Source organism: Ambystoma mexicanum, chromosome 2q (genome assembly GCF_040938575.1).
Source record: "Ambystoma mexicanum isolate Mex_15411 chromosome 2q, UKY_AmexF1_1, whole genome shotgun sequence".
NCBI lineage: Eukaryota > Metazoa > Chordata > Amphibia > Caudata > Ambystomatidae > Ambystoma > Ambystoma mexicanum.
Genome location: NC_090924.1, coordinates 1,192,801,975 through 1,192,817,030, shown reverse-complemented (window position 1 = coordinate 1,192,817,030; position 15,056 = coordinate 1,192,801,975). Strand labels below are relative to the sequence as shown.

The following is a 15,056-nucleotide window of genomic DNA, read 5'->3' as shown; positions in this document are numbered from 1 at the left end:
TTGCAAATTGCTTATAATCCATTTGGATCACATTGTTGACTACACTAGGGGATTCACAAAACCCATGTGGTAATCTTGTGTGCTCAAATCAAACACTACGATACGTAAACGCGGTGAAGTATTGGGAGCCAGTATGCAACAGTGTAGAGTTAAAAGCATTTTACAAATCAATCACTGTGAAATATTTTGCATTTGCTGGGATATTACATAATATTGTATCCAGGTTTGGCACGAGTGGGAACTTAGCCTGTAACACATTGTTCATGGGGTGGGGATCCTGTATTAATATCCATGCCCCGCCCTTTGTCTTTTTAATTGGGTATATGGGTGTATGGCATGGCAATGTTGATGTCTTTATTATGCCTTGCTGTCATAACGTGAGGAGCATGTCATATATGCCCTTGTCTGGTTCACAGGAAAGCAGGTATTGTTTCACCTGGTGCAGCAATGCCCCTTCTTTTACTTTTTGCAGACTGCCCCATCTCCTTTGAGCACTCTTACATCATGGGTATCATTGCTCCATACATTCTCTGGGATCTCCTTCAAGTCTTCCTGTGTGTGGGCAGCTTGTTTCCTCACTACCTATGTCAGTTGCGGCACTAGCCTTTCTACCGCTCGTATTGGGCATGAGCTGTGGATCTGGAACCCCATTTGTCCCCCCTCCTCGACTTCTGCAAAGAGCTGTTCATCAGTCACATCAGTCGATCTCAATGAAGGGTTAATGCAGAGGATTGTGTGCCATTCTATCTCGCCCTCATCTGTCCCACATAGTATCATCAAGTCTTTTTGTGTTATCACTCGCTCTAACAGCAAAATGATCTGCGTGCCTGAGGTAACTTCCTTGTGCACCGAGTGCTTGAACAGAAATTCTGTGGCCAATCAAAATGTTTTTACTTTCCTCCTGGGCACCCATCCCAACAGTATTTGGACCCCGTACAAGAACACCTCAGGGTGTGCTCGTTGCCCCTTCATGGTGCTGTGTGCATAGTAGGCCTGTTTGATAACTGCCACGCTTCCTGTATACATGACAGGTGTGGAGCACACCATGCCCTTTTCTGAGAACGAAATAGTTGCATTCAGCTTACTTAACAAGTCCCTTCCCATTATGTTTAAGGCAGTATCTTTCGAATACAATAGGGGTGCCACAAGCAGATGGGTGCCTATTATTAATGGTAAATCCTGTGTTATTGGAACTGTGACAATAGCCCCAGAAAAACCCTGTTTGTCTATCACTTTGTTCGACAGTCGCAAACCAACCCTCCCTTATAAAGGACTTGGTGGTCCCTGTATCTATAAAAAAAAAAATCTTTCTGTCCTACCTTCGCTGCTACCTCAGGTTCCTCTTCTGGGTCTTCAGTTACTGCAATGGTTTTACACACACTGACAGACATGTGGGCAATCCTATTGGGGTGTCATGCCCTGTGGAAATAGGAACAAATTCCACCCCAGAACTGTTTCTCCGCTGTAGTGGGTTACTACGTTGTGGTCCAGCACTGGTTCTTGCAATGCATTCACTGAGGGGTCCTGGGATCCCTACAGGCCATGCTTGGGTGGGCATCTGTTGTTGCTGCAGTGGGGTTGCAGGGCCTGTAGATGTGGGTGTGAGGGCTGCACCTGATGCTGTATCGGCAAACTTCTGGTAATCTGCGATTATAATACAGTCGCTGCCCATTGGGCACATCTGTGCAAAATGGCCCTGTTGCTCACAAAGGAAACATGGCCCTGAAAATGGGAGCCATGCTCCTCAATACCTGCCCCTCCTGAACAAAACATTGTGGCATCACTACAAAGACCAGAATTCCTTGAGACTGTAATTAAACAAGCAATTGGCAAAAGCTGAATATAAACACAGCCTCCCTGAAGAGAGTTGGAGACTTGAAAGTACTTGGAGGAGCAGAACTATTGTGCATTTGAACTGGCAGTTGGGATTTAACCCTGGTATATTTCTTTTTGAACATTTTGTGGCAGTTGGGATTTAACCCTGTTATTACTAGTTTGAGGATTAAAAAGACTGGGAGTGCGCGCCTGACCTTTCCTGTTAGGCAGAAACCTGTGCAGTTCCCTCTGGGACCACTGCAAAAGATTTAAGACTACAGGTGTTTGGCAGTAAACCCACTTGGTAGCAGTCTGTACCACACAGATTCACTTGGTAGCTGTGGCTGAGCAGTCAGACTTCCCTCAAGAAGAGTTAGGCAGTATACAGAGTATTCACAATAGGTCAAAAGAGCACAGTAGAACAAGTAAACACTGAGCAGCGCTTGGTGTAAAAGACATATAATTATTTATTTAAAACCACATCTAGTAAAACACACAGGCACTAAGGTTAAGCAGTTAATAAACACGGTCACTAGAAGATATAAACTCCCTTAAAAGAATATTAGACAAGTCTTAAGTAAAGCCCCACTTATTTTCAGACAGCGGTGAGCGCTTAACGCAGATGGCACTCTAATAATTTGTTTTCAAAAGGGAGAGAAAAGCAGAGTATCATTTGAAACAGATCCCAACACTTTCACAAGAACACAACAAGAGAGGAAGGCAAAGTAAAACTGTGAAGTTAGAGTTTAGAAGGCGGGATCCACTTTAAGAGGATCAGAACGAAATGTGTCCAAGGTCACATGGTTGCAGTGCACAAAAGTCTTGAAAGGGTTCAAAAAAGAGTTGGACCAAAGAAAGGGACCAGTTAGATGGTCAAGACGGCCAGCCCAGTCCAGAAGGTTAAGGGATTATTATTACCTTGTAGCAATCTTTAGAAAGGGAGGCTTGGCGGACACGGTACCTTAAAGTGGTGAGAATACTCCAGCGGGGGCAGTTGTTCCTGGCAGCGGATGCAAGTTGGTGCTTCATCCGGGGGAAGAGAGGATCTCATCGGGGAGGAAGACAGGAGTCCGTTGGACTGCCAGGGAAGAAACCAGCTGCGGAGTTCTCAAGTAAAAGGAGCGGTCCTTTTATTTGCGGTCCAGTGGTAAGTGGCTATCCAGTTGACGGGGTGCTTGGCACGGGCAATTCGACAACAAGACGTCCTGGGATGTGAGGAAAAGAAGGTAAACTGGTTGTGCCCACCAGTCAGGGGAAGAAGCCTCTACAGCCGGGAGATCTTCTCTGTCGTCGGGAAGTGGTGAGTCGGTTCCACAGGGCTCCACCGGTGGTGTCATTGTGGTAGGTCGGCTCAGCTTCTCCCTCATCGGATTCTCAGGTCCTGTGGCAACTTCTGAAGTTCCAGTCCCCAAAGCCCTGCTTTTATGCAGCACACCCCCATTCACTCAGCCTAGCTGTCAATCAAACATGCTAAGTGGTGAGCTGGCCGGCTCACCACTTGGGCCAATCACACAAGAGTGCCACTTGAGTTACCAAGGTAACTCAGTCCAGGGTGCCTAAACCCCCTCCCACACCCCTTGTGGTACCCAGACAGAGTGGCACCACTTTTGGAGGCTTCTCTGGAGAAGCCCACCAAAAAGTGGAACGAAGGGCTCGACTTGGGTTGGAGTCACAGAAGAGAACACAAACGCCATTTTAGAATCGAGTCCTGGCAAAAAATACCAACCGGCGAATTAATATTAATTAAATAAACCGGCAGTATGTTCGAGGCTATGAGAATTAAATAATTAAAGTTGGTAGCCTCGAACAATGGGAAAAATCCATAGGGATATATTTGCGGTCGAATATAAAAAGTAGTATCCACTGCCACCAGCCAAAACTCGATCAGGGGGGATGGAGACATGCCCCCTCGACTAACATACCCCGGGGCAATCGAATTGCCCCAACCAGTACGTCCACAATATGGTGGTTTGTACCAGTTTCTGTTAATAATTTGGGACTAGTAAAGCCAATGGTGACTTTACATGCCCTGGGAGACAGTAGTCAGTCCCAGGGTATGGAGTCTATGGTGGGGTGTCACTGCACGGAGGGTGCTGTGTAACACACATAGTAAAAACACATGAGACCCTATGGAGTAAAGGACCCCATAGCCCATAAAACACATTAACAGTCAAAGGAACACCATAAATCATGTCCAAGAGTGGGAGAAAAAGAGTCTCACTCTTGGCAGGAGAAAAAAACAAACTCCAGAAATCCAGCAAAGCTGCTGGGGGACTCACGAGGTTAGGAAATTCAGCCTAAAGAGAGAATTCTCCCTAACATTTCCTTTTTCATCCGTGAGTACCATCTGCCCTGCTGGTCGTATCCCACTGATGGGTTAATCCCCCCTGCAGATAAAAGCCAGGCTGCGCGAACTGCGATTGGTGGTATACCCCTTGCTGTGACCCTCCTCCCACTTGGAACCCCCCCTTGTTGGGTGGGAGCCCCTTCAGCGGGCCTGGGGTGAGCACAGCCCCTTCCATTGAAAGCTTTGCTAGCTTCATCTGAACCAACTTGGCTTCTGCCTTTATGGCATAATCTGCCGCATCTGTCTCACTTTCTTGCTGACGCTTGCAAAAGTGTGCGATGGTCGATTGTATCTCTGACCACCCCTTAGCTTCGATCTCTACTACTTATCCGGGGTAAGCCCTCGAAACAAGATATGTTTAAATATGGGTATGTTTACATCCCACTACTGTTGGGTCTCTAGCGTCCACATCTGCTGTATATGTCTTATGTACTCTGCAGGGTCCTCGTCTGATTTCATCTTGCCAGTCAACATTTTTCTCCTTGCTTCGCCAATATTGCTGCAAACAAACTTTGCATATCCCTGATCGCTCGGGTATCCCGTGCTGTTTCCTTCTTGAGGGCATTTATCCACTTGCCCACACCTTCCACAAGTGAAGGAAAGCTGCATATTAAGTTGTCTCTTTCCATCGTCTGCAAGGGTATGTAGTGCATGTCTCCCCTCCCCTAATGCAACTGGGGCAGTTGGGTTGAGGACTGGTGCTCACCCTGCACCGTGAGGCCTTCAGCACTGCTATGCTCCCACTTCCACTGCGGATTGTCTGGGAACAGTCCCTGCTTTCTCCCCCTTTTCTCTTTGTCTGTCACCTCTCCTTCTCCCGATCTGCATTCCAGGAGTTATCGTCCCACCTTTCCCTGGTACTCATGCCTGCCCCCTTGTCCCCATAAGAGGCAACGGGATCCACTTCAAACCTGTCCTGCCTGTCCTCCCCCTCATCAGAGTCTTCTTTGTCCAGTTTAAACATTATCCTCCCAGATGTCCACCCATCTTTATCCCCTACTGTGCCTGGTTGATTTTCCTGTCTCTGTACATCCTTTTCGATCACCCTCTCTGCCTCCTTGAACATGGAATTGGTAATGTTTATTTATAAAGCGCCTATACACAAGGCAGTGTTTCAAAGTGCTCAAGGAGGGTGGGAACATGGTAAAGACAACAGTCGAATCAGAGCACTTGAAATTCTGAAACAATAATAGTCTGCACAGGCAGAGTAAGTGCATATAATAAGATTACAGTTGAGATACAGCAAATGAGCCTGGCGGTGACTCTGCATTTTTACTAAGTGCAATTAAGGGGTGATGACGGGGGAGAGAAGACAGACGATCTTCAGGCACAGTACATTCAGATCGTGTAAGTGCACAGATGGATACAGGGAGGGGGAGGTCCAAGTGCACCCAGTTGGTGGGATCTGGGACAAGTGCAGAGAGAGCCACTCTCATGCGTCAATACTCAAGTGCAGTGAGGGTGGGGCGAGTACCAGGCCTTGAGGCAAGTGCGAGAGAAGACTGGCGAGGGTTCACGGAACCTGTGAGACTCTGAGGTACACCAGGTGGTAAGTCAGCCAGCTGTGAGGGAGAGGAGGGGGAGAGGGAAAGAGCAGAGAGGAAGATTAGCAGGGTAAAGGGAGAGAGAAGGAAGAGGAGAAGAGGAAGGTCTTGAGGAGTTTCCGGAACTTAAGAAGATCAGGCTCAAGACAGAGGGCAGCAGGCAGGCTATTCCAGAGGGAGGCACCTGCTGAGGATAATGATCTCCCTCCAAATCCCTGCTTGGAGAACCGGCTCACTCGCAGAAGGTTGGAGATAGATGAGCAGAGGGCTCAGGAGGGACAGTATTTAGGTAGGCAATGTTGCAGATAGGTAGGTCCCAATCCTCAGAAAGCCTTGTGGACATTGCAGAGGGTCTTGATCTTGATCCTTGCCTCCACTGGGAGCCAGTGAAGGGATTTCAGTGCCAGAGAGATGCAGTCCCAGGGCTTGAGGCCAAGGATAAGTCTTGTGGGTCTGTTCTAGATGAGATGCAGAGGGCACAAGGCAAAGGCAGGGAGGGTGAGGAAGAGGCTGTTGCAGTAGTCCAGCCTAGAGAGAACCAGGGCTCTGGAGACAGAGAGTCACTGGGAGAAAGTGAGAAAAGGTAGAGTACCTCTGAGAAGGTGTAGCTGACTTTTTGGAGATGTCCGAAATGTGAAAAGAGAAGGAGAGAGTAGAGTCGCAAATGACCCCAAGGTTTTTTGCCTCACAGGTGAGTGAAGGCACAGGGCGAAGGGAGGCCGGCCAGAGAGAGAGTGGGAAGGCAGGAGCAGGGGTCCCAATGAGAACGATTTCAGTCTTACTGGCTTTAAGGCAAAGGTAATTTGCTGCACACCATGCATGAGTAGCAGACAGACAATTGGATATGAGCAAGGAGGAGAAGGTGGCTGAGGTTAGCCTGAAATATAGTTGCGTGTCATCTGCATAACACATGAAGTTAGAGGTTTAAGTGGCAATCACACATGCCAAGGCAGCCATATAGATGTTGAAGAACCAGGGTGATAGATTAGATCCCTGGGGAACGCCACAGGTAGAGAGAGCAATAGTAGAGTGAAAGGCTCACAGTTCCACTGGGATGGCCGGTCATAGAGAAAGGAGGTTAACCACGCCAGAGCCTGACCTGTGATTTCCAGGGTGTCACAGAGGCATGCAACCAGGATGTTGTGGTTAACCTTGTCGAAGGAAGAGGGGAGGTCCTGGAGAATGAGGACAGAGGGAGTGGTAGTGTTGAGGTTTGAGAGTAGGTCTTCACAGGTGTTCAGAAGAGCAGTTTCCATGACTCTGGATGCTATAAAGCCAGACTGATGGTTGTGGAAGCAACCAATAGATTCAGTGTGTAGGGTCAGCTGAGAGATGGCCAACTTCTCTAGGTTTTCGCCCAGGAAAGGAGTGATAGAGATAGGGTGTTATTTTGCCAGAATGGAGGGGTCAGCAGAGGGTTTCTTGAGCAGAAGGCGCACAAGGGAGTGTTTAAGAGGAGTTGGAAAAATTCCAGTGGAAAAGGAGAAATTGCAGAGATCAGCCAAGGCTGGGACGAGGGAGTTAATATTGTCCTTCATGGTTTTGGAATGGCAGGGGTCCACCTCTTTGGATGAAGCATTCATAGACTGGACTTGTCTGGAGATCTCATCGGTGTGACGGATGATGGAGAAGAGAGGGAGAGTGGAGGGGGGCCAAGGGAGGCTCTGTGTTGGTGTGTGCTGTGGTGTGGAAGAGAGGGAGGGGAGGATGTCTTGGGTTTTTGTGATGAAGTGTGCAACCAGGCTGAGCAATAGTGTCGATATTGCCTTTGAAGGCTAGTCTGTCAGATTTAAGGGCAGCCAGATAAAAGTCATACGAAGAGTTGCACTTTTTAGAAGACTTCAGTCGGACCCCCATGACAGTGGCAAGAGTGTCAAGAGTGTTGGAGATAGAAAGATTGAGGTTAGCGAGGGCTGTGTCAGGGTGGGAGTCAGCTGCAGGAATGGGAGGAGGAGTAGATAGAGGCAAAGGCAGCCATTGTCACTTTTTTCATGGAGCTGGTGACTTTGAAGTCAAGTGGCTGTGCCGGGTGTGCCCCTGAAAGAGGAAAGAAGAGCTTCAAGTGTGTTGAGAGAAGAGAGTGGTTAGTCCAGGAGAGAGGTATTGAGAGGGATAGAGAGACGGATGCCAGTAGAGATGAGAGTATCCAAAGTGTGGCTCACTGTGTCTGTAGCTAGAGGGTATGAAAAAGAGGCAGAGAGAGTCGCAAAGGTTGCAGAAAGGACCTCAGGAGTTAGGACAGTCCAGATGGATGTTAAGATCACCCATCAGGAGGAGTTGAGAGGAGGTGGAAAGTAGAGAGGAGGATATGTCAGCCCATTCTGAGAGGAAGAGAGTGGACTGTCCTGCTGGCCAATAGAAAGTGGCCATAAGCAGAGAAGATGTAGGGGAGAGTGAAAGTCTACAAACTAGGCACTCGAAGGAGGAGTAGGCCTGAGTAGGGATGATGGATGCAGGTATCCATTCTGGGAAGATAAGCGTCACTCCCCCACCTGTCTTCTTAGGCCTGGGCGCAGAGAGATTTCGTAGCCTTCAGGTAGGAGTTTGTAAAAGTTTGTGAAAGAGCTATCCTTGAACCATGTCTCTGTGATGGTGAGCACATCAAGATCCATGAGTTTTGAGGAGGTTTCAGGCGTCAGCCGAGTGTTTAACGGCAGAGTGTTGAGAGTAGCAATGTGGAGCAGCTTGCCATCTTTGAAGGTCTTCCTCGGGGGGGCACATGGGACAATGGTCCCCCCCGAGGGTGGCAAGAGGGATAGTGAAGGGTGGCGAAGTAGCCAAATCCGACAAGGGAGCCGGGACAGTACGGCAAGGCCAGGGCGCCTGTACTGAGGAGGAGGAAGGCACAGTGGGCATGGGCGCCTGTGCAGAGGAGGAGGATGTCACAGAAGGCAAGGGAGCCTGGCCGGAGGGAGAGTTGAGATTAGAGAGGCGACGGAGGAGACTGTCAAAGAGAAGAAGGTTGGGTTGAGGGTACTGAACCATGATGGTTCGATTGAAATAGACATTAATGATGACTCTGGAAATGGTGAAGAGGTCAACGCAAACCTCCATGTGAGTGCCACCATTAATAGGAGAAGAGGTGATAGGAGAGAGAAAGCCGACCATGTAGCGAGTCCATAGGTCAGGTGTGTTAACGAAAATGAGGATGTCAGTGAGTGCCTCTCTGGAGGAAGCCGTGACATAGGTGTATTCAATAGGAAGGCCTGGGTTGGAGCCCAATATGTCCTTCTTAAGTTTCTTCTGGACAGATTTAGTGATAGGAACAGGATATGAGATAGTGAAGCAGTTAGAGAAGATAGGAGAGATAGATAGCGACATAGTGGCTTAAGTGGTGGGGGGACAGTCTGAAGCACTGAGTCACACAGAGGAAGGGGGAGAGGTGGTGTGAGGTTCACAGGGCAGGGGAGAGAGACAGAGGGTAGCGCACACAGCTAATAAAGACACCAAGCAACCACTAGGCACAGCTAAATTCGATCTTAGCAGGACAAGTGAAAACAAAATGCAGCAATTGGGCACAGCTAGATTTGACTTTAGCAGCAACAATGTGAAAACATAATGCAGTAACTGGACAAAGCTAAATTTGATTTCAGCAGGACAAGGTGAAAACACAATGCAGCAACTGGGCACAGCTACATTCGATTATTGTAGTTATGGGAAGTGTCCAGATGAGATGGTGTGAGAGTTGGAGCTAACAAAGGTGTGGAGGAAGAGGATAGATCAGTTTAGTTGAGGGAACCAACCTTCAGAGCAATGTTAGATGATTCCATTGATTTCAGTGTGTCCAGAAAGTGTGGAGTTCTCCTCAGTCTCCATGTGCACGTGGGGGTGGGGGGTGTAGTAGAGGACCCATTGACCTGGCCAGGCAATGGACAGGGAACAGACAGGGGGCCTTAGTGAGGGCTTTGGAAGGGGCCAGCGTTCTCCTGCCGGTTTACAGATTGGCTGCAAGAAAGAAGGGCCAGCCAGGTATGGTAGCACTCCAGTGCTAGGAACATGTGGCGGCCATCAGGAAGACCCCGATTTAGATGAAGTTAAGGCCCCGTTGGTGTCCAACTGTTGCTGTGAGCTTTCATCTAAGTCAGCCAAATTTTTTCTGTTGCCTTTATCCTTTTGCTCCCTAGTGCTGCTGGCCTCAGTCTTCCCTTTTCTGTCAGTCCCCCCCCTCTGCTTGGGGACACACGCCATGGATTGGTAAACCCCACATCAGGTTTCAATGTCAGCTACAATCTGTATGGAGGGGCGTCATATTGGGCGACACTGCCGGGTCACTGTCCTGCCTGCCCCCCTTTCCGGACACCTCCTGTCTCTCTTCATAGTGCTTCCAGATCTCTAGGATGTTTTGCTTTCCTTTAATTTAGACCTTTTATACATTGCACTCACTCAATATTAGTACAACTATGGCATTCTTCGCAGGCCCACCTGCTACCTAACATGCTCTATGTTAGTATGCAAATATCTGGCCACATTCTCCTCTAGCCTTTCATTTGCCACTACTGTGCCAAGTGCAATTATTTACACACTACCTCTGGTGTCTGACCTTCCACCTCGGCCAACCCCCACATAAATCAACAAATACTAAAAAAACATAACTGACAAAACACTGAAATTCAAAATAGCTGACATACTCAACAGCTACTATCCTACTGCGTGCCTTCCTGCAATAAATCAACAAACCATCAACACCCGTTCCCCAAAAAATGATGCAACCAAACAATCACCTGCACTACACACAACTCACATCTAATGGGGTCTGCAACCATCTATTCACCTGTCTGCTCTTCCGCAGATGTGCCCACCACACACCCTCTCCCTATATGAGGGGTGGAACTAACATCTATGACTGCCACGGCTGATCGTCCTCCGCCCTGCAAGATGCATCCTAAATACCATAAAAGATCCCTCCCCCCCCTCTGTGGGCATGCAACCATGATATTATGCGATCATGCGAGGGTACACTCAGATGTCTTTGAGATCCTTGAGTCCTCCCAGCACCAAGCCTTCCTATTGTCAAGCACAGCGTCACACAAGTGCGTTTAACCTGAAATCCTTCATTTTTTAGAATCAGGTCTCGTTTGGTGCTGGTCTTTGGAATGGTCAGGTACGGATTTTTCTCCAGAATAATCTAGGGTGCCGTAAGGTATATGTCAGAGGTCCAGTCCAGTATCCCCCGGTGAAATGGAACTTGGGCGACAAGCTGAACCAAACCGCCAACACCACAGACTCGCCTCCCAGTCTTAGTGTGGTGATAAGGCGGTCTAAGCACTGAACTGTGAGGCGTAACAGCATGCAGAGGGATCCACCAGGAAGTAGGTGAACCAGGGTCCAGAGAGTCAAGCTGGACCCAAGGATTAGTAGAAGGACCAGAAGTACTAGTCAAAACAATAGGATGGAGACATGAAGCAGCCAAGAGAAAGACCCCACTAGACAAGAAGGCAGGAGTTAAGCAGCAAGCCAGAATAGGATAAGGAGAGGGAGCGAGGTCAGGAGGTTGGCAGGATAATGGCTGGAGGGCAAGCAGACAGCAGGACCAGTAACACCAGGGAACTGGAGAGCATTGAGACGCAGCAATTGCTCTGCAACATCTCCATTTATGTCCATAGGAAAACTGAAGCAAGGCTGGGAAAGTTTACCAGTTGCCGTGGAAATGGTCCTCAGTGCCATGGTCACTTATATGTAATGACCCAGACGGCAATGATTATATCCTGCGTGCCATGCACTCAAACTCTGGGGCCATGCAGGCAGATGGAGCTTCCATGCTGGATACAAATGCCAGTGAACCAGCACATTAAGTAATGGTGCTTGCGAGTAGTGTGTGACACCTATAGCCTGCACTTCCACCTGGGCGAGGGCGGCACTTGTGACCAGGCATACCTTTGTGAACTTGGCATCTGCAGAGTCTACTTGGTTGTGCAATTTGGAATGGTCTGCGCTTGCCCAGCCTGCGCCCAACAGGAGTGTGTCTGGACTACCCACAGACTGCCGAGGTTACTGAGGATCTCGATGGGACCTCCAAATGTGTCTCAGGTCCCCCAAGGCAAGTAACAATTGGAACGCTAAAATGATCCAAGTAGGAGCTTACACCAAGCAAGAAGTAGTGCTGTTTATTTAGGCCCAAGCAACAGTTGGGAAAGCATGGTTCAGACAGTCCTGTGGAATTGAACTGAATTAAATGAGCTGTCAATGCTGGCCACAGCAGGCAACGTTTTTATACATAAACAACATAATTTGCATACACCACATTTGAAACATTTTAGAACACCTCACAAGAGCTGATTAGTGGGTTGTGTCAGTCCTCTATATCCAGACATACATTGAATGATCATAATTGGTTCATGCCTTCCTTGCCCACACTGTACACCACCACCCCTTGTGATGTGACGAACAGACCCACCTCACCCCACAATTACATATACAAAGCAGTATGTGATTTTGCTGACCACTGGAACTTTATTCATCTGCCATTGGTCGGTTCACATCGAACACACAAGACAACCTGAGCTTGGCAAAGGGGAGACATTCACTCAAAATCCGACCAATAGGGTGCCCAGCAGAAATCAGCAAAGACACAAAACTCTGTTGCACCCTATGGACACCAAAACCTCTACTGTTGATTGGTTCCCCGTCGCTCGTTCTTTCACCCCTCAGCCCTTTTCCCATGCATCTATGCCAAGGGTGATTTGAATTCCCATACCTCACCATGGTTGAACTGTGACATTGATAGGAAACGGAGGGAGACCAAGGAAATCCCTATTTCTTCTGAGTAACAAGAAAACAATTGTATCAGTGAAGACTGAAGGGATTCAAGAGTGGAATTGTCCCTCATGACTCCCATTTAAACTGTGAGATGAAAAGGAATGTTCAGGAAGAGAGTCATCTCCTTGCAAAACATTGGAACATTATTGACTTTAGTGCCGGACAATTTGTGAGAAACCAAGGGAAACATAAGGGAAGTGGGGAACCCATTTTTCCAGGAGGAACATTATTCTTTACCTTTTTTGGAAATTTAGAACTTTATGTTTGAAACTTCAAGAATAAGCTATACGTTTATAGCTCAGAGAAATCCCCTCTTTCACCTTGTATTTAGTTTAGCACATAAGGGTCAGTTTAGGGTTTTGAACACAGGATGGAGGACACTTCATTTATTGGCCACCCTGATGCAGACGTTCATTAGCTTTGTTGAGGCAGGGAACCCCCTCATAGACTCAAGGACAGGTAGGATTGTCCAATCCCTCTTAGTTTTTTGACAATATAAGTACTATTTCAAACCCGAAACCTAATACTGTGTCCGACTCTTACTCTTGATCCCTTACAGTGTCCAGTGTTTTTCACACTACGGGTGCTCAATTGAAGCACGTTTTCTCTAAGGGAAGATGGATGGGACTAGGCTATAAACAGTGATTCTTGTGTGTTTGTTTTCTTAACAACATTTATACCTTTCAAAACATTTTCCCCAAAATGCCCAATTTGTGGGGGCCATAACAAACCTTTTTCCAAATCTATTCAGCGAGACAAATGTTATTACAATAGATATGTGGAATATAGTTGGCACACGCATTACTTTCATTGCCTTGTTAGTTATTGTTTTTCTAGGATCACATACAATTTATTGGTCAATTAAAGAATTACATGTTTATGTATTTATGAATGTACGATATTTTCTGTAAAAGTACGTGTTGCTGTCAGCTTGCAAAATATGTCTTGTGTGCCTGTAGGCTAGCATCCAAACGTATTTGATTTTCATAAATAAAAAAAATAAAAGGAGAAAAGTAGCCTGAAATTCTTCCAATTCAGTCGACAAAGAAGTCACCTGAAGTCCAGTCCCTTTCCCTAATGTAATCCGAATTCCCAGTTTCTTCTTACTTTGCTTTTTGTTCAGAAAGTGTAAACTCAAAGTTACAAGGTTTCACTGGATTCTTCTGTGCAGGTTGAATACAAGAAAGGCAGAGGCGACCTAAACAAGGAGACGGCTGTTCTTGGGAGACCCGATTTTGAGCATGCCATGGAGGCTTCCAAGCTGTGCAGCCAGGTAAGACAGCACCGTCCACCACAGTGCCTGCATTCAGGTTTCAGTTTTCAAAGAACACAGTATTTCACCTTGTTTTTCGACGCTGGAGAACTGCGTGTATCTTCTTTCTTGAATAGTTTTAGCACTGAGAATTCCCAACTCTCATTCCATAAAAATGATGTCCCTGCCTCGTCCGCATACATGGAAGAGGGTTTGAATGTTTGGGTTTTTATAATGCCCTTATACTCAAGGGTGCTACACAGTATGATCTCGCTATTGAAATATTCTTAGGCATAGCATATTTTCTGGAAATCCAATTATGCTACGAACTGTGGAGCATTTATTGTACAGAATCGCCATTATGTGAATAGAGAGAATCCCCAGGTCAGTATAACCAATGTTGCCGTCTGCTGTCAGTATGGCTGCACCGGCAGACATAGTGAGTCTGATTCATGGAAGTGTTTTATAATGGCGCAATCCCATAGGAAACCGTTCCATGAATGAGGCCCATATTCTGTGATAGAGGATTTCAGCCATTAAACATAACGCTCACCACTTAAGGGCTCATGTTGGTTTGAATCGTAATTTGAAGACCGGGAGATGTTACGTTTGCACTGCAACGTAATGGGCTCCTCACTGCCAAACTTTTGTCATTTGCACGGCAGGACGCCAAAGTGCAGGGCAGAAGGTGATGTTCAGAGTGAATAAATGCTGGCTGGCATGCTCGTAGCGTTTACTTTTAATTGTGAGTGCTGTGGCACTCAAAATTACAATTAAAACATTGCGGACATGCAGGCATGTCAGGGACGGATCCATTTCAATATGGAACACTGCTTACCATGCATGCATGCAAGCATGTCAGGGAGAGTTTAATTGTAATTGTACACACTGCCTGCCAAGCGAACATGGAAGGAAGCATGTACAATGGAACCCTATGGGGCCCGGCTGATCTTTGCTCGTGCTTAAAGCAGGCGGTCCCCATACGGATCTCCAGCATTTGTATGGTGGAAAGAAAAGTAGGTTCCGCCCCCCATCTGGCACATGCAGATGATGGAAAAAATTTGTCAGGGTGTGAATGGAAGGCGTTAATGCCTTCCATTTACATTACGGCTCATTAGCACACGAGTTCCTTACACTTTCTAGAATACTGCATCGAATAAGACTAAACTTTAGCTTGACTTCAGATGAGGGGTGCCCTGTGTTGCCCAACTTGCCTAACACCCACTGGGCTGTTTTGGCATGGCCTCGTCTGTCATAGCACTTACACTTTATGATGGGGTGAGCAGGGACCACGTCTAGGTATCTCAGCATAGCAATGCAATGTCCATTCTGTTCCCTTTTG

General features: G+C 47.3%; 1 protein-coding gene across 4 annotated transcripts in view; it reads left to right on the top strand.

The window, feature by feature from the left end:
• NEBL (nebulette) overlaps positions 1 to 15,056 on the top strand; it is a 1,132,595-nt gene that overhangs the window by 625,402 nt on the left and 492,137 nt on the right. For 2 of the 4 annotated variants that reach the window (XM_069648590.1, XM_069648591.1), the window contains exon 7: positions 13,634 to 13,735. The exons of the other annotated variants lie outside the window; for them this stretch is intronic. In XM_069648590.1, the coding sequence (XP_069504691.1) occupies positions 13,634 to 13,735 (102 nt within the window). The remainder of the gene's footprint in view (positions 1 to 13,633; positions 13,736 to 15,056) is intronic. 4 annotated transcript variants of the gene reach the window in all.